Raw genomic sequence first — 27,953 nt, 5'->3', positions numbered from 1 at the left:
TGTTTATATGTTGATGTAATGAGCAAGTTGACCAAGCACACATCTGTACAGAGACATGGACAGGAAGCAATTTCGCATTTATGCCATTAAAATACAGCTTGAATAACCTGGTACCAGTCACACTACTTATGAAACATTCCAGAAGCTTGGGGGGGGGGGAGTTGGGGAGGAAAGGTCTGTTAAGTGGCTCTCATCAAAGTAGGTTGGTTATGAACACAGTACTAGCTAGGTTGGGCGTTCTTCGTACTGCAAGTGAAGAAAAGCCATCTATTCTTTAAAATATTTATAATTTATTTTCTGAATTAAGTATTGTGCCTGCAGAAGTTTTTTGTGCACTGAAATGTTAAGTATTTATTACAAGCCCATACTTCAGAATGGAATATTGAATTCCATACTGGGACTATGTTGTTACATTTTTTGCCACATGGGGGAGTTGCTCCAACTGGCAAATACATTTTACAACACTAAGATACAAAACAAGCACTATTTGGCAGACACTATCTTTCAGATCATTGTTTTGCTATCATTCCCCACACCCAAACTCCCAAAACCAATTTAAGGCTCTACAATGCAATCATTTTACAAGATCCACAAGTTCCCTTTTAAAAGTATTAAGTCAGTATGTTTCAACAATAAAGTCTCTTTAATATCCAGCACCACCTAAGCTTTCTCTTATCCCAAGCACTGTACTTGAACCCAGAGCAGTTTGCAAAAATGGTGACTTTGGAGCTTGAGGGTGTATGGACACCCCAAAATTTTAAATGAAACTTAAAAACAGGCAAATGCTTTAGAAGTCAGATCACAGTCATGTTAACAAGAAGTTATTTGTTACAAAGTGCAAGCCTATCCAGGGAGGGAGGTGGTTCTTAATTGTTTAACAAACCACCAGCTGACAACTGCTGAGGTGCAAGACAAAGCTCTTATTGTGAAACTGGGACAATAGGCAACAACTAAGGAAGCTGGCTACTGTGAAACATCACTAGCCATTGGATATATTGCTTGCAAGCATTTTTTGTTCTTTATTGCATCAAAATGTTCTAGCCATAGCTATGCCCAAGTTGCATATTTAGTCATGCTAGTCTCAGAAACAGTCACCTGTGATAACAGCACTGTGCAGCTTTTATTAAGTCACTTGGTTACAGTAATATGTTTAAAACCGACAGATTCTGAAGTGTAACAGATTCAGCATGAGCATTACACTACATATTTCTTTCACAAATATGTCAGAGCTGAATACAGCACTAGCCATCAATCCAGGAACAAATGCACTGGAATAGAAGAAATGCAACAAGATAGCTACACTGGAAAGACAACATTTTAGAAAAAGAGTGAACATGAAAAGGGCTCCCCTCTAGCTCCCCAAAGCATGTGTACAGTTGGATCTAACTATACAAGCTCTACATCAGTTTTCTAGAAACTTAACAAAAACACTGGCCAATACAGTCTTTGGATATTTAGACAAAGGGGAGAAAGTCAGTTTCCAGGATGAAGTCAGTCGCTTTCGTTGTCACCAGATTCTTTCCCCCCTTCTTTGTTCTTCCGTACTTCTTCAATATGCTTGTCCTGGTAAAGCAAGAGTTAAGATAGTGAGAGAGAACTTGGTTCTTCAGGGGTTTTACTGCTACCAAAACTGTTTTGTTTCTATAAACACAATGCAAAGTCTGGACTAAAATAAAACTTACAATTTGCAGTTTCTGCGGAGCATATCCTGGGGTTTTACATAGTGATGCACTCAAGCAGATTGGCATCCTATAGTTTAATGACTTGAGAAGCATGGTTTTCATCCCAACAGGTTAACATTTAAGCTTCATGCAGCCAAAAAAATTCCACCCATCCAGTTTTTAAGTACCTCCAGCTCTGTGCAGTTCTCATTTATCAAAAGCATTCTTTAAACTCTACCACTAAATACCTATTCAACACAGTATTTAACACAGGGACAAAACAAAGAACTAACTGCAGCTATTTTGTTTTAGTCAAATGTTAGGGAAGTGGTTATCAGTAGAAACCTGTATGTGTTAAGTGTCTATTTGTTGACTTGGTCTTACCTTATTGCTACTTAGGAAGTCCTGTGATTCCAATAGTTCATTCCCTCCAAAATTAAATAATTATGTACAAATTCTGAGCAGTTAGGTGTTAATTTTTATTTTTTAAACCAAAGTCTACTGTTCCTAGTTTGTAAATGTCACTGGTGGTCCAAGTTCATATTCCATTATTTTATAGAGAATATTAAATACCAGACTTACTTTCTCTCTCAAGCGCTCCAGTTTAGCAGCCATTTGTGCTTCTCTGTTCTCTTTGATAGCTTCCATTTTGTGGGTCAACTTTTCCTCTGCCATTTTGCTGAAGTTGTTATTTTCTTCAATTGCCTTCTGCAGCACCTCTTTCTCGTGCTCTCGTTTTTCAGCTAGCTGCTTCAACACTTCAGCTTCATGGGACTAGAATATAGATCCATTCCATGTTTAGTTGAGAGTAGTCTGTATGTAATTACAGTTGTTGGGCTGTGTTAAGTATCATCTGAGTCATTGATAGTGGCCTCAGTCTACTAGCAGCTAAGCTAGTTTCAAATCAGGGCACACATGGAATAGACAAGTGTGTCTCCCCTATTTGTCCTGGAATCTCTTCCTCCACTTCCAGTATACTTAAATTCAAACAGAACTGCAGCAATTCTATTTGAACTATTAATCTTTATCTAATCCTCAATTTATTATAACTATTAAGGTGCTGTAACATCCAGTTTGAGGCATTTTTCATGGGCTACAACATTCCTAATGGTAAATTCTATAAACTGGCTACCATTTCAAGTATACACTTTTGCACAATGTAGTGTAGTATTTAGAACTAGAAAAATAATGTTTACCTTGCGCCTTTCTTCTGCTGCTTCTAGCTTCCTTTGAATTTCTTCCAGTGAGAGATCTTTTTTCTTTGGAGGAGAGAGGGGAAACTCTGGAACAGCTTCTTTTGAAGGAGGGCCAAGTATCAATTCAAATGCCTGTCCAGAAGCACGTTTTTCTAGTTCTTTCACCTGAATGTCTAGAAGAGACATTGTAAGTAATAGTTAGTATCCTTGAGCCACATCATGCTAACACACACTTTTGCTTAAAAGTGCCCTCAAGCTCAAGGAAGCAAATCAAATTTCAAGTCTGCATTTGCAGTACAAACTTTATAACCTGTTTGACTAGTTAATTGAGGCTCCCACTTCCCTCCGCATCGTTAAGTGTTGTTTGAGGTCCCCGGGGGCCTATAATGGAATACAAAGTACCTCCACAAAGGCACAATCCCTGCTTCCTTGAAAACAACAAATCCAGTTTAAAAGTGCCTTATGTTTTAATACAGGCATTTGCTAAATATTCACACTTAAGACCTGTACAGTTATCTTACCATCAATATTTGGGCACCTACAGCAAAATTTAGTTTCACACATAGTCAAACTACAATAAAAACACCATTTGAGGACAGTTATAGACATTTTAATAGTTGTCGCAGGATGTAGGTATGAACCTTAGTTATATTGCACCGGACAAGAACACCATCATTCAAGCGTAGACGTCATCTGTGCTTTTCAGTATGTGTAATATAGCTGTAACACTGGCAGGTTAATGCTGATGCGATTGAAAAAATTATAATGCGTTTTAATATACATTTTACTGATGTTTAAGTATTAAGTAACTTAGAACGCTTTTAATTTATTAAAAATGTATCTTGAGACATCATTACGTATATCTGGATAGCTCAGTTGGTAGAGCATGGTGCTGATAATGGTAAGGTTGCAGGTTTGACCCCTGTATGAGACAGCTGTATATTCCTTCATTGCAGGGAGTTGGACTAGATGATCCTCAGGGTCCCATGATTCTAACACAAGTATTAGTAGATAAAGTAGCACTTACCAGAAGAAGCCATGGCTGAAGTAGATTCCAAAATAATTTGCTGCAGGAACTCCAATAGGTGAGCACTAAGAAGATGGAAACATTAGATGGATAGTATCATTACATAAGTGTTAGGACTTGAACTTCTCTATTCAGCGTTTTCCTTCTACCAGTTTCTAGTCCTTATTTAGGTTTGGATGACATGCAAAATAACACATCTGGAAAAAAGAAACCAATCTGCTATACATAGTAAATATCTAGAATGATGTACTCTGAATTAAATTATGTCCTCAGATCAGCCCCACCCCCAACACTAAGGATCCACCACTGTTAACTCATATTATTCAAAACTGTATTAAAAGAAATTAATCAAGATGCTACAACACAATCTTGGTGCTTTACTGGAGTGAAGCAGACCAGTCTTACACTGCATTACCGATATACACAATAAAGCAGGGGCTGGTCCTGTGTCTCAAGCTAGGTGAATATGAATAGTTTTCAAATTACATGTGTCCATTTCAAACATCCTGTTATGTCTGGGATTAACAATTCTGTGCCCCAAGCTCTTAAGTAGATAGTGGGCAACCAGAAGTGCAAGTATTTTGTAAGAAGGTACATCAGATTTTCCTACCAGCTAGTCAAATGAAGGCATATAAGGCTAGATAGATTGCTAGAGTGCAGGCTGCTTGGGCACCAAGAAGTTTGATAACAGCACCTGAGAATTTTATTGCCTCCCCCTCCTCCAGCTATATCCAAGGGTACCTAAAAGTAAGACACTATGGTTTGTAATTTATTTCCAGCAACGAATACTAATCCACTGGGCAGATGTGCTCCATCTGTCCCTTCAACGTTGATTAAAAGCAATCAAAGCCTTACATATATGCTACTAGATTCACCAGAACCCTCCCTCAGGAGCCTCAGAAGGATGACATATTTCCTTTTTATCTGCTAGCCTAGGATTGGTATGCGCCATTGTTCTTGCTACCTCGAGACACAAAGGGTGGCTCACTATAATCGAGATCTAGAACCGTTTGTGCTAAACCCAGTATTAACAAAGCAAGGCGGCATACATTAAATAAATCCGAGCCTTGCCCTAACCTCTTCTCTTCTGCTCCTGACCTCTTAAGATACTATCTAATTAAATGGAGCACAATGGCACCCATATGTATGTTTGTATTCCCAGACAAACAAAGCTCTTTTGCGGGGAGGAGGAGAAGAAATAAAACACGCACAATAGCAAAAAGCTGGGGTTCTTAAGGGGCACCTCTTCTGCAGTCAGGCTGGAAAACCAAAGGCTAGCAACAACGCCCAAGATCTGAAAGCAGGGGTGGGTGGTTTCGAAAAAAGCCCTCACTGGCTTTTTACTACATACTATGGGGCGGGACCAGGAGAAAATACTCACAGCCAATAAGGATCAGAGATAATGCAAGATAGTGGAAGGGGGAAAAGATGGGGGAGGGGGGAGAGAAAATGAAGAGCGGCGCCTGCCTCGAAGCCCCGCCCACCCCACGCGCCATTCTAGAACCGCACCGAATTCAAACAGCCCGAGAGCGCGCGCGCGCGCGCTTCCACCCTCAGCAAAAAAAAAAATTAAAAAAATTGAGGGGAGGCAGGGAAGAATCTGAGCTATAACGGTAACATCCGGGCACCTGCTGCTCGCGCGTTCCTCCACCCTCCCGTCTTCGGCGCGCCAAAACAATCCCGAGCGAGACGGCGTCACACACAAAAAAACCCGCCTCAGCCGCTTGCCTCTTCGTCTATTTGGGCTCGGGGCTTCTTCTCGCTTTCCTCCCGCTGCACGCGGGGTCTCTTCTCTTTCCCGCCCCCTCCCACCTTTTTCCTGTGTCACATTTTAACCCCTCACGCCGCTTGAGGAACGCGCCTGCCGCCCCCTCCCTTTAATCCCCGTCGGCGGGCGCGACAAGGTGGCGGCGGTGGCAGCTTCGACAGCAACAGCGGCGCCGCCCCTTTCCCTCCAACAATAGACGGGCTACTGCTGTCAAGAAGAAAACCAGAGGAAGGGGGAAATGGGAGCGGGCGCCGCCAGTCCGTTCAGGAACTGGGGTGGGGGCGCGAGCGAACAATAGCCTCCGCGAGGAGAGCACGCGCCCCTTCTGCCTTCCTCACTCGCAGTCCTTTGTCCCCCGCTCCTACCCGCTGGTCACCACCGAGCCACGCACTCGCTTAAAAAGCGGCAGCAGCCCATTTAGGTGACAAAGCAACGGAGCCGCCTGAGACAAAAGCGGATTTTTCAGAGACCCCGCCCGAGAAACCCCCTTCACCCCTCTTCCCCGACAACGCACTCCGCTGCCGCCCCACTAAACGAAGCCCCATTTGCTCCTCGCAGTGAAGGACCGACCGCTCGTTATCGCCGTTCCCGGCCCCGCCTCGGATTCAAACCAGCTTCTTAGGCAACCCACCTGCTCCTGTCACTGCGGCGGCTACACACAGACTCAGCTCCTAACCGCCCAGCGCTCCCCACAAAAGCGGCAAACAAAGGCACGTGACCTGCATCGGCCACGCCCCCTATTGGCCGAGAAAGGCGGCACGTGCCGCGCAGCAGGGAGGGGGAGAAAACGAGGGGAGCGTTCTCTTTCTCTCTAGCCCCTTTGACTTTGATGGCATGATGGGAAATGTAGTGCAGGGGAGTGTCTCTGGGTGCAATAAAAGTTTTTTTGGTTTTTTTTAAGACGGGTGGAGGGAGGCAATATATGGGAAATTGGCAGGCTCTTGGTTTCCTTCTCCAACTTCAGTGCAACCTTTGTGGGCGTCGCGGTCCATTCCTTGCCTGGGGCAACAGAAGAGTGTCCCTTTGTTCTCATTCTCCCTCCTGTCTCCGCTGCTTACATGTCAATCATTTGACCTTAGAATAGACAAAAACGCCCTCCCTCCGCAAAAAAACCGAGGTCTAATCACACTCCCTTCTACTCAGAAGGCCTTGCAGCCCCTGCATGTGGCCCTTTAACTCTCGAGCAAGCTTCACTGAGCTCAATGTAGCTTACTCTAATAAGATGTTTATGTAAGTTTCAACTTTCAACTCATGCCTGAACATGCTTACCTGAGTGGGTCTTGCACCATAAGACTGCAAGTGTGTAGTGTTAGGATTATAGTCCTAAGAACAAACTTAGTTGGTCTCTAAGGTGGTACTGGACAATTTTTTAATTTATTTTGAGGGCGTCATACCAACAATCACACCAGTCTTTAATTGAGCAGTTCCACCTCCTTTAGATGAAGTTATTTGGCACCTTTTGATGATCAAGAGCTCATTTCGGTGGAATCTGGCCATATAACAGAATATAGGATGTCAAAATCTGCTAAAAGGAAAATGAGAAGGAAGCTTTAAAATGTGGGTGAGGAACTTGTGGCCCTGCAGATGTTGAACTTCAACCACTGTCAACTTCAGCCAGCATAACCAATGGCCAGGGATGGTGGAACCCTGAGCCCAATGGCAACACCTGGAAGGCCACAGGTCACCTACACAGGTTTAAACAAAATGAAACCTCAAGATATACATGGCTTTATTGTTAGGGATTTTTTAAACACAAACATTAAAAGTACTTGCATTTCACATTTCTAACTCAAATGTAAAACTGCCATTGGCTCGACATTGTAACTTGCAACGTATGTACACCATGGGATTAAGGCAGTGTAACTGTGAACAACAGCCAAAGGTCCTGTGCCATCTTAAATATTATTATATAAACTCGGGGGGGGGGGTTCTGGGAAACTAAAACCTAGTTGCAAAAAGCTTGTGCCACAATACAGTGGTACCTCGGGTTACATACGCTTCAGGTTACAGACTCTGCTAACCCAGAAATAGTGCTTCAGGTTAAGAACTTTGCTTCAGGATGAGAACAGAAATCGTGGTCCGGCGGCGCAGCAGCAGCAGGAGGCCCCATTAGCTAAAGTGGTGCTTCAGGTTGCAGGTTAAGTATGGACCTCCGGAACGAATTAAGTACTTAACCCGAGGTACCACTGTAGTGTAGATGTGTTAGTCTTTAAGATGACTCAGTACAGTACTCTAAGATGTCTGCATTCTGGTTAAATCGTTCCTACATCCCTTCTCTGGAACTGCAGTCCTGTGCAATATATAGCACATCTACCCTACATCTTTAAATTAAACCCATTTGGAAATTGTTTTAATTCACTGGTAGAACCCTAGCCATACACTATAGTTAGAAAAATAAGCATGTTCACACAGCTCAACCAATCCTGTTTCCTAGTGTAAGGAAACAAACCACAGAGTGGTTGGCTTAGTGTTAACATATGAACCAGCACTCATGGGTTCTTTTAATCACATACAAACGATGAGCAATCAAGGAGGTGGGGGGGGGAATCACAAGTGCTGGTTTGCATGTAACATTAAACCAGATGTGCCATGGTTTGCTTCTCTAGAAAGAGAGCAGCAAAGCAGAGTGCCCTTGAGCTGCACACACTGGCTAATTTCCCTAACCATGGTTCACAGCCAACATTATGTTTGAATGATGTCACTTTCACATCTTTTGAACAAAGAAGTCGGATACATGTTAGCGCAGAAAGACTGCAGAGCCAATTCTAGCCCACTTCACAGAACTACAGTCCCCAGGATTCCTTACGAGAAATGGCAGTGAAACAGGCTTGAAGCTGATTTAAGTTTGTCACACAGCCAAGCCCCACAATCTACATTTAGTTTGGAAATAGCCATTTTCTGCTTTTTTAAAACCTACGAACAACATTCTGACCATTTTCCTGATTGACACTAAAGCAGCTTCTCCTGTGCTGTTTGTGTGCATGGGTTAACTGTATTCCCTGGAGAACCTCTGCCTCATTATTTTTCAGCAGGTGTCCTCACATATTTGGAGGTCTGCAACAATAGGAAGTGAGTCTGTTTAGTCACACCCTGGAGGCTCTTTGCATATCGGCAGTTCCTCCATTTGGTACATTCTCTGATAGAAGTTCATAAATTACGGCTAATTCAGAGGAGCATTGTTAGAGTTCATTTACTAATGTTTGTAAAATGCTGGCAGATGCTTTAGTGGAAGCTGCTATAAAAATACTAATTATAAACTGAAAACCACTCACGTGTGTTACCATAAATTGTATGCTGTAACTTTAACAAGGATGAAATATACAAATTAGACATCAAATAATAAAATGCAACTGCTATATCAAAAATGTACAGTCCTCAACACATATTTTGTTAATCTGTTAACTGATTTATTTTTATCTTTTTTCTGGCAGAAAAGAGAGACAGACCATGATACATCCAGAATTAAGGCATGTTTAAATCCCATTGATTTCAGTGGGGGAAAGTTCTCATTAAACTCACTGTGGCTCTAACTTCTAAGTGTGCACAGGATCAGCATATTTACCGGTACTCCTTGCCTTCCCTCCAAGGAGCGTCAAGATGTACATGGTTCTTCCCCCTCCACTTTTTATCTTCAAAGCAGTCCCATGAGGTAATTAGGCTAAGAGACAGCAACTGACCCAAGGTTACCCAGTTAGCTTCATGGGGGTGGGGATTGGAATCCTGGTGTCTCAGGCATAGCTGTCAAATTTTCCCTTTTCTTACGAGGAATCCTATTCAGAATAAGGGAATTTCCCTTTAAAAAAGGAAAATGTTGACAACTATGGTCTCAGTTTGTAGTTTAGCACTACATGGTACCTATATCAAGGCCTGTGCAGAGCTTGTCTGAGGCCTGGGACAAGAGTCTTGTTAGAATAAAGTTATAAACTCAAACAAGTTTATAATTGGTCCCTGGTCCCATTTTTAAACATAGCACTGGGTGCTTGGGATTAATTCTGTTCACATGTAAATTAATCATGCTGCATACTTACCTAAACAGCAAGTCTATGCAGGTTACTCAGAAGTAAGTCCAACTATGCTCAGTGGAACTTATCCCAAGTAAGTGTTGCAAAGGATGCAGCCCCAATTCCCTGCCCTTTCTCAAGAGTTCAACATAGAAACCATTCCAAACGTCTCCTCTTTCTTCTCTGATTAGTTTTGTAGCCACAGGTGTGTGCGCCTTATCCCTGTTTATTGGTAGAATTAAAAGCATGCTGGCAGTATCTTATCCAATTGCTTACTAAGGCCACATTATTATTATTTATTTAAAATACAAAATGAAAACACAAAATACTAAATAAAATAAAAACAGAAGCAAAACAAACCAATAGCACCCCCCACTGACACATAGAATGTTAATCAGCCAAACACCTGGTTGAAGAGAAATGTTTTCACCTGACACCTAAAGGTATGTATTGAAGGTGCTGGGCGAGCCTCCTTGGGGAGAGCATTTCACAAATGGGGAGCCACTGTCTCTGTTATGTGGTGATGATTCCTCAACCCATTAAATCCCATTTTGAGACCATTTCTGGCTATTGGCTTGCCTCTGTCCCATCCCAAATGCCATAACTATCTGAAATAAATCATGTTTCAATTCATCTCAATATTGTAGGAGGTTGCTTTCTGCTGGGGTGACAACTTTGCAGGAAAAAATCCTACTAATATGCCACTATGCCTTAAGAAGCAGCATCATAAGCAAGAATTCACAGGTGAAAACTTTGCAGCACAGAGATAAGCTGAAACACTGGTTAATGCCTATAGGGTTAAAGGGCTTTTAAATACATAGTTAAAGGTTGGTTTACAAATCTGATAACCTTATGGCTTCCAATTGTCTCAAAACAATAGTCTTTCCCCCCCCCCCCCCAATCTACCAGGCTTGACAAAATGATCAGAGACAAAGCACTAGTTGCTGAACACTCCCTTTAGAGCACTCGGGACAAATGTCCCATTTATTCAGTAGGTGGCTGGGCTGGATCCACAATTCACATAAGCCAAATGCTTGAACTGAAGCCCATTTAGTGCTGTCTGGGCTGTGGAATGGTAAGAGGACCGTAGATAAAGCATATACATAAATCATCTGTATGGGTTTTTATTGTTAAGCGATTCTGCCTTTTTCTTCATCTGTCCCCATCTCAAATATTGAATATATCTACCTACCTAAACACATGAGTGTGCACACTCAGACACAGCACTCTCAAAGGTTTGGTTTCCTACTGGTAATGGATGGGTTTTTATGACCTTTTCATTTAAATCACAGTAGAAATCAATATACATGTCAAGGACAAATGACCATGGACTAACTGCACCAGTGGTGATAAAACCAAGCCCTTATTTTCGGAGCTCTTGCCTTACATTACCCATGAACTGAGCTATATCAATAGGACCCTGATGTGTTACGTATCTCTACTTTTAAAAGGCACAACGATTTCTGCACATGAATTTCTAGATTAGAGTGGGTTAATATTGTGACAAGCAACAATAGATCCTTCAAAACACACATTACCTTAAAGCTGGGTTGTTTTTTCTCCTCCCAATCGGATGTCTGTTTCCATGGAAACAAGCATCCGGCAGCCAAACATGGGTAGATTTTTCAGACTGAATAATCAGCAGTAGATGTTTTTTTCAAGCAGATGTTTACAACCCGAAAGACTCCGCGGTATTTTTGATGTGGTTCAGCTTCTTGACCCCTTGATGAAGATTTCTATGCTAGTAATAACCATAATTAATTAAGTTCTGTGGTGTTTAACGTGCTGTGTTTGCAGTACAAACCCTACCTAGTTCTACATGTTGTTCGTCGTTCTAAATCAGCCTTCACCAACTGGGGCTGATGGGAGTTGAAGTCCAAAATATGGGGGAGCACCAGGTTGGAAATGGGTGTTCTAAACATTCTGCTAAAGCAGGAATGGGAAATCTGGGGCCACCGAGATGTTGTTGGACTAGAACTCTTAACTTTAACCACTGGTTGTGCCAGTTGAGGCTCATGGGAATGGAATCCAACAACATCTGCAGGGCTACACATTCCCCAACTCTCATCTATGAAAACAGCCGAGAGATTTTTAAAAAGAACTCTTAGCATTAAAAAGTTTTCAGCACCAGTCAAAAAACACAGAGAGGGAGCTTATAGGATCTTTGGGAACTGAGCTCCATAACTGCAGTGGCACCACTGACATGATACCCTTTAAATCAGCTTTTGCCAACCTGGTGCAACTCCCATCAACCCTTAGGCCCCTTGACTGCAACAACATCTGTAGGACCACAGGTTCTCTATCTCTGGCCTATTGCTTGTCAGTTATTCCAGTGCCTTGACATTCATTGGCCAGAATGATGGAAGGTGGAAATAAGTTTATTTTTTTTTTAGAAAGCTACTGGGCAGAATAGCCTGCACAATGTCCCTAAAAGCTACATGAGGCAAACGGTCTAGAGAATTACTTTTCCTGATTGCAAATTATAGGAAGCGAACTAGAATAACCTTGCAGGACCAGACCTTTACTGTTCCCCAGTGGCACAGGCTACAGCCCTGTATCCTACCTCTATTTTAGGTATGGGTGAATCAGTCCATTTCAGTTTCTCATCTGTCCAATCTTAAGTTCAGTTGTTCATATTTCCACATCAGTTTGCACTTTAAATAAAATTCTGGTGAAAATTCATCAGCGTTTTAGTGCAGGTTTTTCTTACTATACATGTTTGAGTACAATTTTGCTAAATATGTACATTTTGAAAGCAATTTCCCCTATAATAATGCATTTTGTATGTTATTTTCACTAATATGTGCATTTTTTGCATATTTTACCCCAGTTTATGTACTTTTAAAGACATCCGTTGGCTAGAGAAAAACATGGCAAAATTTGGAGAAGTATGAATTTTGAAGAATGATTGTCTTTCAGTTCTCATATTTTGGAAATTGCAAATTAGGTAGACTTGCCTTTAAATGTGAACTGAATCACATTTCTCCCCCATACCTACTGTCTACCCCAACTCAACAGATGTTGAATAAAATATAGATTTAGATTTCTTTCTTTTGACCCATCTGGGAAAATTATAAAGTTTGGAGGCATCAAGAAGACCCTCACAACTTCTAGTGACCGTTTAACTAACTAACTAACTAACTAACTAACTAACTAACTAACTAACTCTCTCTCTCTCTATATATATATATATATTCAGATAGTCTAGAATTAAAATTGCATTATTATTAATTGTGATGTGGATGAGCAAGACAGGAGGGGGTGCAAATAACCAAAATACCCCTTCAACTGCATTGTCCAATAGCAAGTGAGATAATTATGCAGCTCACAGAGAAGCAGAACACAGAAGGGCTTTTATTTTTGATCAAGGTAAAAATATCTATAGAGAACAAAATTAATCTGTGAGTGAGAGGAGGGTGTGCATGTGTGAGAGACAGAGAAAATGTGCAAAGCTGTTTAAGCATCCAAGCTGCATTTTTCCTACCAGCAGTAAACCTGTGTCTAGTCTTTTTGATATTGCAAGCCATATATTCAAATAGATTTAATATTAGATTTGCCAAGTCAGAACCATCCTAGACCCTGAGATTTCAGAGCCCAAACCTGAGACCTAAGGGTAGCCCCTGGTGGTGACACAGGGGCAGGCCCTGGATATAGAGGTGGTTGTTGTTATATTTTCTATACCATCGAAAGAGCACAGGGTGGCTTACAATATAAAAAAACCAAAATGCATACCATAGTAACAAACAAAAACAATAACTCCCCCCCATACAGTTTCAAAGCAATAGCTGGCATCAGGTCCATACAGATGTGAGAGCAGCCGGGTACACATACCCCAGGCCTCAGAGGGCTAAGCTGGCTAGGGGTGGTGCTTAAGGACCTGCCGAACTTACGCTGTCTTGCCAACAACAAGACTCCCACCCTGGGCCTCAGACAAGCTCTGCACTAGCCTGGCAGGCAGCTCTTCTGCCGGCAAAACAGTGGGCGAAGGCAACAGGCCAACAGCTGTGGCAGGTGGCCTGAGGCCAAAGCATTGATCTGCCGCACCACATGCTCTGCCACCTGAAGCAAGGGGCTCCCTTTGTTACAGTTATCCAACCCGTACCCTCTTTAGGGGGCTGACATAGGAATAGCAGAGATAGCTGCCCCGACAGATCGAGTTGGGCCTAAAAACCGAAACTTCGTGCTTGTGCAGATTGTAAAAAATGGCTGAACCTTCACTTTAGCACTTTGAACTAGTTCTAATCCACCACCAGCAGTGTCATGTTTACATGTGATGTCTATGTGTTTGATAGAGAGCAGGGTGCGCATAGTTTAATTATGACAAGATGTGGGGACGGCCACCAACTCGGCTTTAAAAGGGGATTAGTCAGCTTTGTGGAGTATAAGACTATCAGCAGCCTCTAGGCATGATAGTTCATATGCTATCTTTGAATGCCAGTCACTTGGAAACAACAGCCAGATGCTCTCACATCCTGCTTGTGGGCTTCCCATAGGCACTTGCTTGGCTACCGTGGGATGCAGAGATGCTGGGCTAGATGGGCCTCTGGCCTGATCCAGCAGGGGTCTTCTTATGCTCATAATTACTGAAAACCCTGGGAGAGAGGCGGTGCACGTCCCATACAGGACGAAAAATACAAACAGGAAATAGTTGGGTCTTGCTGCAAGAGATGGAAGGGCATTAATTCTCACCCCTTCCCCTACCCCTTCTAAAAGGGCTTTGTGGCAGTGTCTTTGCTTGAGTGGTATTGATGGGGACTGCTCAGCTACCAAAAAGTGAATTAAATCTGTGAAGGATGTCATAGTAACACAGTATGGGCCTGAAGCGGGAAAGCTGCAGGGCTGGTGTTAGGGGCAGCATAACCTAGAAACAGCCAAGGCTCCTTCCTCATCAGAAGAGGCTCTGCAGCCTTGCTGTTTTCCCCATCTCCTTTGCTGCCACTTCCTGCTCACCTCACCTGCCCTCTCTAAGTAAATGAGCAGTGACAGGAGTGAGAAGGATCAGCAGCCTCTGCTTGCCTCCCCCACCATCCTGGGCCCACAGAAAGCGGGCAATTAGTGGAGGAGGAGCCTATTGAGGGAGGGGGACACAAATGGTATCCTCCTCAAGGTTACTCCCCACCCCAATCTGGAATCAGCATTGGTGGCTTGTGTACTTATGATCAGCAATGTGGCAGGAATGGTATTTGGACCAGTAATGTTTGTATAACTGCTTTGCAGTCACTACTGACTGGAACAACCTTGTTAGCTGGAGGAAGACGCTGCCTTTCCCCAAAACCACATATACATGGTTTAAGCCCCAGGAAAATGCCTGATCCATGAACTGGAAGCATCTTATTGATGGAAGATTCCTGGATCTTACGCAACAAATGAGTAACAACCATGCAATCGACTGAATGTCTGGGAAGGACAGTAGGTGTTTAAAGTGGCATCACAGTCTCCAACAACTCCACTTTGTGACATACGGTACTTTTGCTAAACACACATTGATGCAGAGTCATTGTAATGTAGTAGTTACGAGTGTCAGACTAGCACCTGGGACACCAGGGTTCATATCCTCAGTCTGCCATCAAGCGTGCTGGGTGACTTTGGACCCATCTCAGTGTCTCAGCCTAACCTACTCCACAGAGTTGTTCCTTGGAGGAAAGGCAGGATAGAAATGTAATAAATACATCAACAGTATTTGAATAGTAAGAACAGGGGTGGGAAACAGCCCACAATAGTTAAATCAGGGATGGGAAACAAAAGACTGTTCAGGCCTCTCTGTTTGGCCCCCAGGACACCCGAAGAGCCACAACTTCTCCCCAGGCCTCCCCCTAGGCCAATATGGAGTAAAATGCAAATATCCTAACATATTATTTCTTATATTTTTTATTCAAAGTCATTAGAAACACAGTTCCTCAAGGTGTTGCGGCTTACACCTCTTCCTTAGAGATATCTCGCCATTCTTGAGCAAGCTTTGCTACTTGTGCATTGCCAAAGAAGAGGAAATAAATCACCAGAAAACAAGACAAAGGAAGACACAGATTTGCATAAGTTATTTTCACCAGTATATTCACTTTTATGCATGCTTTCCTCTAATATAAAACCTTTGTTGTAAACAGTTTAGTTGGAGAACAGTATCACAAAATTAAGAGAAGTGCTAATTTCAGAGGATGGTGTGTTTAGGTTCTCACATTGTCTTGGCAAGTGTGAATTATGTAAGTTCACCTTTAATTGAGAACTGAATTGAATTTCTTCCCCAATGTTAGCTTAGAGGTGTGGGAGGGGGCTGGAAGAGCTGAATGAACTATTGGCCTGAATTCGCATAAGGCAATTTTGTATGTGTGTAAGAGCTTAGTGCTCTTAAGGGTCTGTCTTAGATCCCCCTGTTCTAAGTGCCTGTTTCCCCATGCCAAATTGAATTAATCTGTATAAAAGCCAGCCCCCTATCCACATACAGCATATATTCGCTTCTGTGCTTTGTCGCAGCAATGGCTGAAGGGAAAAATGCAGCTTGTAGGGCAGCTGTTCAGGGACATATCAGTCCCTTAAGAAGAAGATTTATGTAATCACAGAACCTTCCCAGATTCATAGAGGACCACCTCCTGCTTCTGCCATATATGGTGTGCTTATGTAAACCCCAACATTTGCTTGACTGTTGTGTTCAGGATGCCTATATTAAAGATGGATAGCTGCTTCTCCCCCAGTCTTCAGATCACCTCTGCCTTCGCCTCCATGTATTATTGCCTCCATGGAGTCCCATGAAATTTCTAGGCCAAGTGTAGAAAACAACTGTTTTGGGTCCCAAAATAACCAATAACCAAACTGTACATCAGGCTTCTGCTCTCTAATAACCAAACAGCTGCTGTGAGGAGGGGGATTTCTCTCCCCCTCAGCCTGCATCATAGCTGACATGAAATGCACTAATTGGATTTCAAAAGTGTCAGGAACAGCTCCCTCACCTTGGATCTAGAGCAAAGACAATGTGATTCTTGACAACCCACAGCATAGCGATGCAATGCGGAAGAACCATAAAATATTCAACACATACAGAAAAAAGAGAGAGTGTGTTCCAATCAGATATTTGCTTTTGCTCTTTGAAACTGAAATAGAATGAACTAAAAGCATTGGGTGAAGCACTAACTATTCCCCAGTCTCTAATTAGTCTTTGGGATTCAACAAAGTAGGCTCAGGCATAACAGAAGCAGCAATATCCTTTGTATTATTAACACCAGCTTGCGATGAGATGGTTAAACGTACACCTATGATACAAGAAACCAGGGCCTCAGTGGGAGGAGTTCTTACATGGAATCCCTCTTAGGTGGCTTGTCCTTTGTAAGCAAGATCATTTGCAGTATTGATTGGTGGTGGTGGGAATTAGCTACCGATCCTGCTGCTTTGATTAAAACGAGAAACCATAAACTGCTTGGCTTCTGATTAGCAAAGCAGTTGTTTGGGAGGTCAAAACCCTGCAAACAGACCACAGCATCCATCTCTTACTATGAGTAAGCCATTCACTGCATGGCAGAAATATACTGCTAACAAGAGCCATTGAGTGAAAGGTAATGGGGTAACAAAGAAAAATAAGAAGTACAAAATGAGCTGGATCTTGCAGACAAAAAGTCACTCTGTAAACTCAGGCTTGTATTCAGTGAAGTTCTACTCAGAGCAGACCTACTGCATTTAATAGATCCAAATTAGCATTGCCCATTAACTTCAATGGGTCTACTGTGAGTAGGAATAACACTGGACACAGCATTCAGTTCTAGGATATAAAATGTATGCTACATAAGTCTTTTTTAAGTGCCGCAGTTATCAGGCTATACACATAAGATTTTGGGATAGAAACAACAACGGGTGCTCCCAGCGGCGTAGCGTGGGTTGTCAGCACCCGGGGCAAGGCAAGTAATTTGCACCCCCTAACCCGGGGCAAGGCAAGTAATTTGCACCCCCTAACCTGGGGCAAGGCAAGTAATTTGCGCCCCTAACCCCTAACCTGCCGCCGCTGCCAGCTTCTTCTTGCTGCTGCCTGGGCTGGTTGGGTGTAGTTCTCTCCCGCGCTCAGCGCTGCACTGGGCGGCCGCTGCACTGTCCCTCCCCCAGATAGTCCCTCCCTCGCTCTCTCTCCACTCCGCACCGCACCGCACGCCTGGCACCCTCCCCCTCCACAGTGGGCAGCAACCCGGCAGCTCGGATCGGACTCGCACAGCCAGCACTGCAGTGAGAGAGAGTGAGTGAGCCAGGTAGGGGGAGAGAGCTGCGAGTGCGCCCCCCAATGTTGCGCCCGGTGCGGCTGGCCCCCCCTGCACCCCCCACGCTACGCCACTGGGTGCTCCCTATTTTTTAAAACATAAAAATTGCTGTTACAGTGGTACCTCAGGTTAAGTACTTAATTCGTTCCGGAGGTCCGTTCTTAACCTGAAACTGTTCTTAACCTGAAGCACCACTTTAGCTAATGGGTCCTCCTGCTGCTGCCGCGCTGCCGGAGCCCGATTTCTGTTCTCATCCTGAAGCAAAGTTCTTAACCTGAAGCACTATTTCTGGGTTAGCGGAGTCTGTAACCTGAAGTGTTTGTAACCTGAAGTGTATGTAACCTGAAGCATATGTAACCTGAGGTATCACTGTACTGCAATCTGTCCCTAAAAGAAGTTCTTGGTGGCTTGAAGCAGAGGTGGATTTAGGGGAGCGCAACTGGTTTGGGCAAACTAGGTGCAGAGCCTCAGGGACACTGCAGTGGGCACTGCAACTATGATTTCAGATGGAGCACAAGGGGGGCGTCGGATTCTGGTGTTGCCCAGGATGCCGCTTAAATCTGAGCCCCAAAGTCCACCATTGCTTAAAAATGCTTCCTTAATGGTTCTTGGTACCCAGTTACTACTGGCTAGCTGCTGGACATCCCTATCAGACAGGATGTGAACTAAGGGTATGTTCACATTAGCAATTTGAAACTGTGAGGTGGTTTGCCTTCTGCTGTATTTTTGACATCGCTTTCTCCTGATGCTGTTCACACCAGAGTGGGGATGTCCTCACCTGAGGATTTCTTTCCCTGTGCTGAACCCCAATTCAATTATGCTTTCATCTGTACATGTGCTGTCATTTGTGCATGTGCAAAAGCTGCCTGAACTATTCTCACCGCAATGGAGCTATGACTTTGGTTTTTGAATCACATGGAAGTTTTAAAATCTATCTATCTATCTATCTATCTATCTATCTATCTATCTATCTATCTATAGATATAGATATATATTTAAAGAGTGCATCACAGAGGAATATTTCTCTTAAAGCCACTAGATTCAGATGGATTGTGGTTAACGGCGTGTGATTGTGGTTAACCTCGATTAAAAAAACAGTGGTGGGAGCATGCTGGAGCTGCAGTAAACAATAATTAGAACATACTCTAAGACTAGCCGCTCTGTGTAGGTATGGCAAGAAAGCTGGGAATTGGCATGTAGCCAGATAAAGAAAGGAGAGTTTGGGTTATGCAGTTGGCTTTGTGGCTTCCAGGGTGTGCCATTTCCTTTTGGAGAAATCTATAAAGCATCAAGATGGCTTCATCTGTACTCTCCTATGCTCAATTTGCATAATGCAAATAAGGAAATGTTGTGGGGGAGGAAAACACCCTGTAATCTCCAATACTTTCTTACAGGGAAACTGTACTTGAAAATTCCTACCACTGAGGAAAATAGAAAACTTCAGCTGTATGTTACAGCCTGTGGTGTTGAAGGTTAGTGGGCTAAAATAAAAGCCCCCTTTTTTTTCTTTTTATCTCAATGTGATGTTCTCTATTAACCCTACACAGCTTACCTCCTGGCAGAGTTAGGGCTGCAGCGAAATTGGGGTCACCAGCTGCTTAGTGGCACAATGTGTGCTCATTACATTAGTGATCTAAGCTTTATATGTTTTGGGTCTGCTGTATCGCTGGGAACACCTCTTCCTTTACCAGTCTTCCAGTTTTTAAGATCTCATTGGGAGGCTCTGTTATGTGAAGACTTCACAGAGAAAGAGAGAGAAAGAGGGAGACTGAACGGTCTCTCACTTTCACTTTTTGTTTTCAGCAGGGTGAACTCTGAGGGCAGGGGACAAATCTCACCAACAGTGGCCCTTTAAAACAGGGGTGGGGGACTGTATTTGGGTCAGGTCCTTATTTCTCTCAGTTTCCTTTGGGCCAGGTCTGATGTCACAATGATGTCACGTGACCTGTTTTTGCCAGGTCGGCTGATTGTCAGATCTTGCACTGTGCTGTGCAAGTCAGTCACATCTTAACTGCAGCTGACATCATGTAAGAACATAAGAATTTGCATTATACTGACTTAGATCACTGGTCCATATAGCTCAGTATTGGCTGCACTATTCTTCAACTTTGGGTCCCCAGATATTGTTGAATACAACTCCCATATTCCCCAGCCCATGGCAGGGATGATGGGAATTGTAGCCCAACAACATCTGGGGATCCAAGCTTAAAGAACAACAGTGTTTCACTGAGAATTTCTCCTAATATAGACTCTTCTATGCAATTTCCCCTGACACAGACTTTTTTCAAAGCAATTGCCTGATATGTTGCTTTTATGTATTTTCCACAAATTTATGAATTATGTACACTTTACCCCAATGTATGTATTTTTATATTTGTTTTACTTTGTTGGAGAACTACACTGCAAAATTTGGAGAAGAGTGAATTTCAAAGGATGGCTGTGTTTCAGTTGCTTATTGTTTCGGGAAGGGCAAAATAGGTAGGTTCACCTTTAAATGGGACCAAAATCAAATTTATCCACCATCCCTAACAGAGGTAAGTCTGTGGGTGGAGACTAAAATTCTCCTATGAATGCCTTCTCATTGCAGTGTCAGAAAGCTCTGCTGCCAAAGCTCCTCCAACAATGCTCCCGCAGTAGTAGCAGCTGAAAAAAGATGATGTTGAGTGCAGATCAGGGCAGGCCTTGGATCTTTCAAACAAGGAAGACAAGCTGTGCTAGTCTTGGACCTGGTGCCATTATATTCCCAATAACTGCAATCTATTAAGGTAGGTGTGGGTGTAAAGCAGAATATAAGTATTTTAAACAAATATAAAATCAAGGCATCAAGGCTCTTATTCACATAGTTAAGGAAAGCATTAGAACAAGCACAGTATCATCTGTATTAAAAATGTATCCATATACAAAAAGGAGAAATGTCATATCTATAATTCCTTTATCAGCAGCTACAAATCTTCATGCTACAGATTTGTCCTTTTTTGCAGCATCAAATATACTGTCCAGAAATTTCAGTTATTTTCAAGGGGACCGCATAGCACTAAATGAATACAAGGCCTTCATTTTAACAAAAAGCAGATTTCTTTCTTCCCTAGATAGTGCCTCCAAACAGGTTTTTTTTTATTTTTGGAGCCTGTTAAACACACTCAACTGTCCCTTCCCCAGCTCTTTTCTGTATAGATAACCTCTTCTAAGAGTCACACATTTACAGCTCCAATAACGATTTTTATTCTTTTAAACTACCCTCTCCACCAATTAAAAGCTGCTTCAGAATGTGCTGGTGTTGCAGTCTCCACAATAAATCCATTTCTGTATAGCCATCATTTCCACCCTATCTTCTTTTATCTCCATTTCACATCGCATGGGAAGAAGATATGCAGGGGCGCTTCTGGCCTGTGCCAGTAAAGAGCGCTTTTAGCATCTCTGTTGGAGGCATCGTCTAATCTAATGCATCATTATAACAAACACAGCTGGGGAACGCTAATGCTTGCATATTGTACACCACACAGTACTTTGTTCTTCTTGTTTTGTGTTGCATCCCACAGACAAAATAGCACTGGAATATTGTTAGCGGCCAGGTGAGTTAGCTTTGAGACTCACCTCTTGAATTCACATTGATCGCTCCTCACACACATGTGCTCTTCTGCAGTTGCAGGCACTGACACATGTGAAGGGCCTTAGCTCAGTGGTGGAGCAACTGCCTTGCATGCAGAAAAGCCCAGTTCAATTTCCAACTGGGAGAGACCCTGTGTCTAAAATCCTGCAGAGCTGCTGCCTGGTGTAGTGTGTGTGGGAGGGGCAAAGGGGGTCGTGGCCCCAGTTGCAGAATTCTGAGGGGGTGCAACCTGGCGCCCCCATGACAGGCTCCCTCACTGAGGCCACATGACTGCTGCCTTCCAGAGCTGTGGGAAGGCGAGCCATGCCCAGGCTGGGCCTTTAGGGCTATGGTAGCATCTCCTTCTCTTCATGATTGACGAAGGCATACCTACCCCTAGGTGGAACTCCCACTGACCGGAGTCTGGGCTTTCCCCAGCCTGCATTGGTCCTACCCTGGGGCTTCCCACCTGACATGTGCCCCTGGGCGAGGGAGCATGCCCCAGTGGAGAGCTGCCCACTCACCCAGGACCCACTGGTGCATGCCCTCATGCTGTGGGGCCAAGGAGAGGCGACAGAAGAAGGGCTGCACTTGGTGTCTTAGCCTGCTCTCTGCCACCTTCCTCCTAGGCCTGCTGCAGCTGCAGCTTTGGTGTTGCTGGGACACTGCCAAGCCTGTCAAGGAGTGCCAGCCACTGGTCCGGGAGCTCGCCAAGCTGAGAGGACAAACGCAAAGACTGACGAGCAGGCAACCTTCATGAGGAGCGGCCACTGCAGGGGTGCAGCAAAGTCTGCCTGTTGCCTCCCATACGGCACCCACAAGGAGGTTGTGGGGGGGAATCCTTGCCTTGCCCTGGGCACTGCAAGTGCATGTTATGCCACTGCTGCTGCCCATCAGTATAAACAATAATGAGCTGGATAGGTCAATGGTCTGAGTCAGTATAAGGCAGCTTCCTCTGTTCCTATGATGCCTTGGTCCAGGCATGGCCAAACTTGGCCCTTTGGATGTTTTGGGACTACAACTCCCATCATCCCTAGCTAACAGGACCAGTGGTCAGGGATGATGGGAACTGTAGTCCCAAAACATCTGGAGGGCCAAGTTTGGCCATGCCTGCCTTAGTCCATAGGTGAAGTCTTTAACATGTGCATATGTAGGTTGAACTAACAGTGATAATGGCTCAACCGGATTTGTGGTGGTGGTCTTGACTGTGGCAACCAAATAAGATGATTTTTTTTTTTAGATGAGCCAATAAAATGTAGTAAGTGGATTCCAAAGTCTTAGCTAGAAATGTCTGATGTGGTAGCATAAAGGCAACGTGGGGGAAGTATGGATGAGTGAAAGAAGAATAGTTAGACCTTTAATACAGGTACTCTAATATATTTACAGTTATTTAATTGTTAACAATTAGAAACGGAAAACCAGGTAGCATTCCATCTGTTTCTAATTAGTAACAGAATAATTGGTTATTGTTAAAAGGAAGAAATCAAACGCAATGGTACCAAATGAGTAATACCTAGTGCAGTACTTTGTGGGAAAGTAGGAGATATTACTGAATCACTGGAATTCATATTGTTATAAAATCTTTTTCAACTTCTTCTTCTTCTTCTTCTTCTTCTTCTTCTTCTTCTTCTTCTTCTTCTTCTTCCTCTTCCTCTTCCTCTTCCTCTTCCTCTTCCTCTTCCTCTTCCTCTTCAAAATTACCCCAAGGTCCCAGAGCAGGTTACAACAATTAAAACACAACATTAAAAACAGGGGTTTGGGTTTTTTGCTATCCCTTAAGTATTCCTTTATTTTATGTGTTTCTTTGTGTTATCTGTAAACTGCAGCATTTTAAAAACGGACCCATACTCATCTGGGTCTTTTCATTGCTCAAGCAACTGTCGCAGACACCATACATCCTGAAAGTGTGATCGCATATATAGGGTTGCCATATTTTAAAGAGCAAAAAAAGAGGACACATTTGCCGGCACCTGGGGTGGGAAGGAGGTGCAGGAGCAGGCACATTCTACAATGTCCCTTCATAATATAAAAAAACAAGGACCTGCTCCTTTCCTGCATCATGTAAAACTCACACAATATATACCGTATATGTTTTGCACTTGGTCATCTAGTACTGTGTATGCAAAATAAAAAGTAGCCCACTCACACACACACGCCCTCAGACATTTTGGAAAATTCAAAAAATCCACCCAGATAGAAATTTTACTCCTGAAAAAGAGGACATGTCCTGGAAAAAAAGAGGACGATGGCAACCCCCTGTTATAACATCATGAGCACAAATAATAATGAACACTCAATAAAAAGTGTTATGTAGTGAAGTTTCACCCTGGGCCAGCAGGGGGATACTGTATATAGTTTTCACTCAGGTCTGTAGATAGTTTTCACTCAGGTCCACGTCAGTTATTTTAGGCGGGAAACGCTGGGCTGTTGTTGCTACAATGTTGACAGCCAGCTGCCTATAAAAGCAGGCCGGCTGAGCTGTTTGCAGTCAGTTCTATTCCAGCTTACAAAATAAAGAGCTACTTGGAGAAATCGCTGTGTCGTCTGCTATGTCAACCCACAACTTAACACTGGCGACGAGGATGGGATCGATGGACATCAGAGCACAGCCAGATGCGGCCAGCCTCTGAACTGAGCTGAATCACTGAGCTGAATCACAGAGCGAAATCACTGAGCGAAATCACTGGACAGAACCAATTCAGAGCTGACTATTCTGGCTAAGAGCACTGTGTTCCATCCATCGCCCTTCACGCCGGCATCGGAATCATGGCTTCACTTGTGCCTCTACCGCCGTTTGCGCCAGCCTCTGAATCATGGGACTCCTACCTCGCTCGGTTCGACTGCTACCTCCAAGCCAACGAGCTGACAGCAGTATCAAAGGATCGGAAGCGGGGCCTATTCCTCAGCCTCTGTGGGCCTGAGGTGTTTGAGACAGCCCGAGCATTGGTTGCGCCTGAAGCAGTCCAGGCAACACCATGGGACACGATCCAAGAGAAGCTCCGCAACCACTACGCACCAAAGCTGTCCAAGATTGCTGCCCGCCATGCGTTCTACCACCGGAACCAGGCAGAGGGGGAGTCAATCAACAACTACACCACCGCCCTGCAACAGGCTGCAATGCACTGTGAGTTCCGAGACTTAGACGATGCCCTGATGGATCGAATCGTCTGCGGGGTCCGGGACATCCATCTGCAACGGCGTCTCCTCGCCAAGCCAGACCTCACGCTACAGAAAGCCATTGAGGAGGCTGTGGCCTCAGAAGCTGCTGAACGCTCCGCCCAGGAGATCCGCAAGTCCAGCAGCCCGCGTCTTGCTAGGGAGCCAGTTCCGGTGCATCATGAAGAGGCCAGCAGTGATGAGGCATCCTCCAGTGAAGACGATGACGTGCACCAGACAAAGCGGGAGCGCAGGAAGTTCCAACAGAAGTCCAAGGGCCAACCGGAATGTGCCGGCTGCGGAGGCAACCATTCCCGTGCCAAGTGTCGATTCAGAGACGCCATCTGTAGGAAGTGTTCCAGAAGGGGCCACATCGCTAAGGTCTGCCGATCGGCTCCGTCTGACAACCCCCCTTCATCGACTCGCAAGTCCAAGTCTTCACTCCAGTCTGCCAAGGAAAGTTGTTTCGCTCTCACCAACTGCCGCTGCCCGTCTGGAACCACGATTGGCCAAACCGACTCGCCTACACGACGCAAGCTGAACGTCACGGTGCTCATTGAAGGAGCTCCATGTGACATGGAGATCGACACCGGGTCTGCCCTGTCCATCGTGTCATGGAGCACCATCAAAAGACTAGTACCCAGAGTGTCCAAAAGGCAACTCGACTCTCACCGCGTACACCTGAGAGACTACCAGGGAAACGACATTCCCGTGGTAGGCGTTGGCCGGTTCCGGATTGCCTTCAAGGATTTTTCGGGCCTGCTCCGGTTGGTGGTGGTCGAAGGTCAGCGGCCAAGCCTCCTAGGGCTAGACTGGTTTGATGCCCTTGGCCTGGAAGTCACCGGCATCAACTGCATCTCTAACGCAGAGACTGAGGGTCTGGTCAAAGACTTTGCCGAGGTTTTTGACGGCACCTTGGGGCAATATACAGGTACGCCCATCTCCTTTAGCCTTGATCCACAAGTCGCCCCCATCAAGCTAAAGCCACGCCGGGTTCCCTTTGCTCTCAAGGCTAAGGTGGACAAACAACTGGACAAACTGATCGCCCAAGGAGTTTTGGAGCCGGTTGACCACGCCAAGTGGGAAACCCCCATCGTCACGCCTGTCAAGCCAGATGGGTCGGTGAGAATCTGCGCTGACTACAAGTGCACGATCAACAAGGCACTTCAGCAGCACGCTTATCCGGTTCCTGTTGTCCAACACCTGCTGCATTCCCTGGGTGAGGGTAAGGTCTTCACTAAGCTGGACCTTGCCCAAGCCTATCAACAACTGCCCGTCGATGATGCCACTGCTGAAGCCCAGACGATCGTCACCCACCGGGGGGCATTCCGTTGCCGCCGGTTGCAGTTCGGGGTGAGTGTGGCTCCTGGCATCTTCCAAAGCCTTATGGAGCGTCTCCTGCAAGGGCTTCTGGGCGTGGTACCATATTTTGATGACGTCTTGGTGTCTGCAGACTCACACCAGCAGCTGTTCGAGCGCCTCCGTGCCGTGCTGACCAGGTTCCAAGAGGCTGGGCTCAAGGTAAAGAGGGAAAAGTGCCAGATCGCCATTCCACAGGTAGAGTTCCTGGGCTATCTTATCGATGCCTCTGGCCTTCACCCGACCACATCCAAGATCCGCGCTATCCAGCAGGCCCCCATCCCAAAGAACAAGACGGAGTTGCAGGCGTTCCTGGGGCTGCTGAACTTTTATAACATGTTCCTGCCCCACACAGCCACAGTAGTGGGAGTCACTGGACCTCGCTCGTACCAGGTGGCACTCGAAGACGGACGCTTGTGGCGACGGCACATAGACCAGCTTAGGCGCAGGGTTGGGGACTTGGACACTACCGTGGTGCCCCCAACTGTGCTTGCGGCTCAAGAAGAGACACGTACAGATGGCGAGGCCCCACCTACACCTCCCTCGCAAACTGCCAGCGTGGAGCCGAACCAAGCCGCTTCAGAGGGTCTGCCAGACTTACCACAGACTCAGACCACTCCACTTGCGGAGGCTCCACCCACAGCAGCGGATCCAGGGGAGTTGGTTCCAACGCCACCTAGGGTCGCACCACAGCCTCAGCAAGAACTGTGCGGCCCTCTGGACTTGGCTACCAGTCCCCGGCGGTCTGGCAGAGTTTCCAAGCGCCCAACTTATTTAAAGGACTATGTTGTTGGACATGTATCACTGTTGGTCTAAGTATGGGAAATGTAACCGATATGCTTTTGTGCCTAATTGAACCATTACGCATAGTGCTGTATATAAGGAAACCATTACGATTGTAACTAACGCCATATCTCGGTGGGGAGGGGTGTTATGTAGTGAAGTTTCACCCTGGGCCAGCAGGGGGATACTGTAGATAGTTTTCACTCAGGTCTGTAGATAGTTTTCACTCAGGTCCACGTCAGTTATTTTAGGCGGGAAACGCTGGGCTGTTGTTGCTACAATGTTGACAGCCGGCTGCCTATAAAAGCAGGCCGGCTGAGCTGTTTGCAGTCAGTTCTATTCCAGCTTACAAAATAAAGAGCTACTTGGAGAAATCGCTGTGTCGTCTGCTATGTCAACCCACAACTTAACAAAAAGGACGTTTGGAGGAGCCCAGTACGAAGGGGTTTGTTGTCTTACCAGAATATGAAACAGCTGGCCACAATAGGGTACACGTTAGTCCTTTTGGCTTACACATTCAGCAGGAGGAAACTGATACTTGGCACTGTCCATTTGGGGCCATCCCATGCCATCTGATCTGCTGGGCACAGTGTTCCGCCACCATCTTTCAGCCTCCCCCCCCCCTGCATCTGCTGTCTGTCTCTATGGCAACAGGGGCAAAGGCCTCATCCACTGGGCTCTGCAGCTAGGCCTCAGCCTCCAACTTGCACAATGTTTTCCTCTCAGATCAGCTTTTGCTAGTCTCTTATCAGCAGATGGCCAGAAGCAGAGCAGGTCACTTTATGGAGTGCCTAGTCTAATTTCCATTTAAAAAAAAAAAAACCAAAGGGGAGGGAGATTAAAATGAAGGGACTTCCTTTTCCTCGCTGCCTATAATTTGACAGTGCTGGTCTAATCCATGTGCTCACCCAACTGAAGTCGCGGTCGGCCAGGAATTGAAATGCTGACCTCCTCATCCTGGCCCAATCACCTTGTTTTGCTCAAAGATACAGTCAGGGAGGCACAATGGAGCTGTTCAAAATGTTTGCTGAACAGGAATGGGGATTTTTCAAGGGGCTGAGCTGTATTGCTGCCAGGAAGTAGAAAGGAATCACTTCCAGCGGAAACTAATTGCAGGGTTGTTCCATGACATTTTGCTGCCAGGAAGAGAAGGACAATAAGGCAGCTCCCTCCCATTCACTC

General features: G+C 44.9%; 1 protein-coding gene across 4 annotated transcripts; it reads right to left on the bottom strand.

Moving 5' to 3' along the window:
• Positions 1-1,101: 1,101 nt before the first annotated feature.
• STMN1 (stathmin 1) lies at positions 1,102-27,382 on the bottom strand (the record flags this gene model as incomplete). 4 transcript variants are annotated; one of them, XM_079987826.1, is made up of 6 exons in its annotated part: positions 1,102-1,563; positions 2,244-2,435; positions 2,858-3,030; positions 3,885-3,949; positions 11,192-11,394; positions 27,231-27,382. In XM_079987826.1, 4 exons carry the CDS (start codon positions 3,895-3,897, stop codon positions 1,492-1,494), a joined length of 450 nt encoding a protein of 149 aa, XP_079843952.1. In that variant the 3' UTR covers positions 1,102-1,491. The 4 variants fall into 4 exon arrangements, with proteins under 4 accessions (XP_079843952.1, XP_079843951.1, XP_079843953.1 ...); XM_079987825.1 differs by lacking the exons at positions 11,192-11,394; positions 27,231-27,382 and adding an exon at positions 6,284-6,399; XM_079987827.1 differs by lacking the exons at positions 11,192-11,394; positions 27,231-27,382 and adding an exon at positions 5,096-5,214.
• Between the last annotated feature and the right edge of the window lie 571 nt (positions 27,383-27,953).

This window comes from Podarcis cretensis, assembly GCF_951804945.1.
Source record: "Podarcis cretensis genome assembly, chromosome: 8".
NCBI lineage: Eukaryota > Metazoa > Chordata > Lepidosauria > Squamata > Lacertidae > Podarcis > Podarcis cretensis.
The sequence above is the reverse complement of the archived record's forward strand: the minus strand, read 5'-3'. Positions and strand labels throughout refer to the sequence as shown.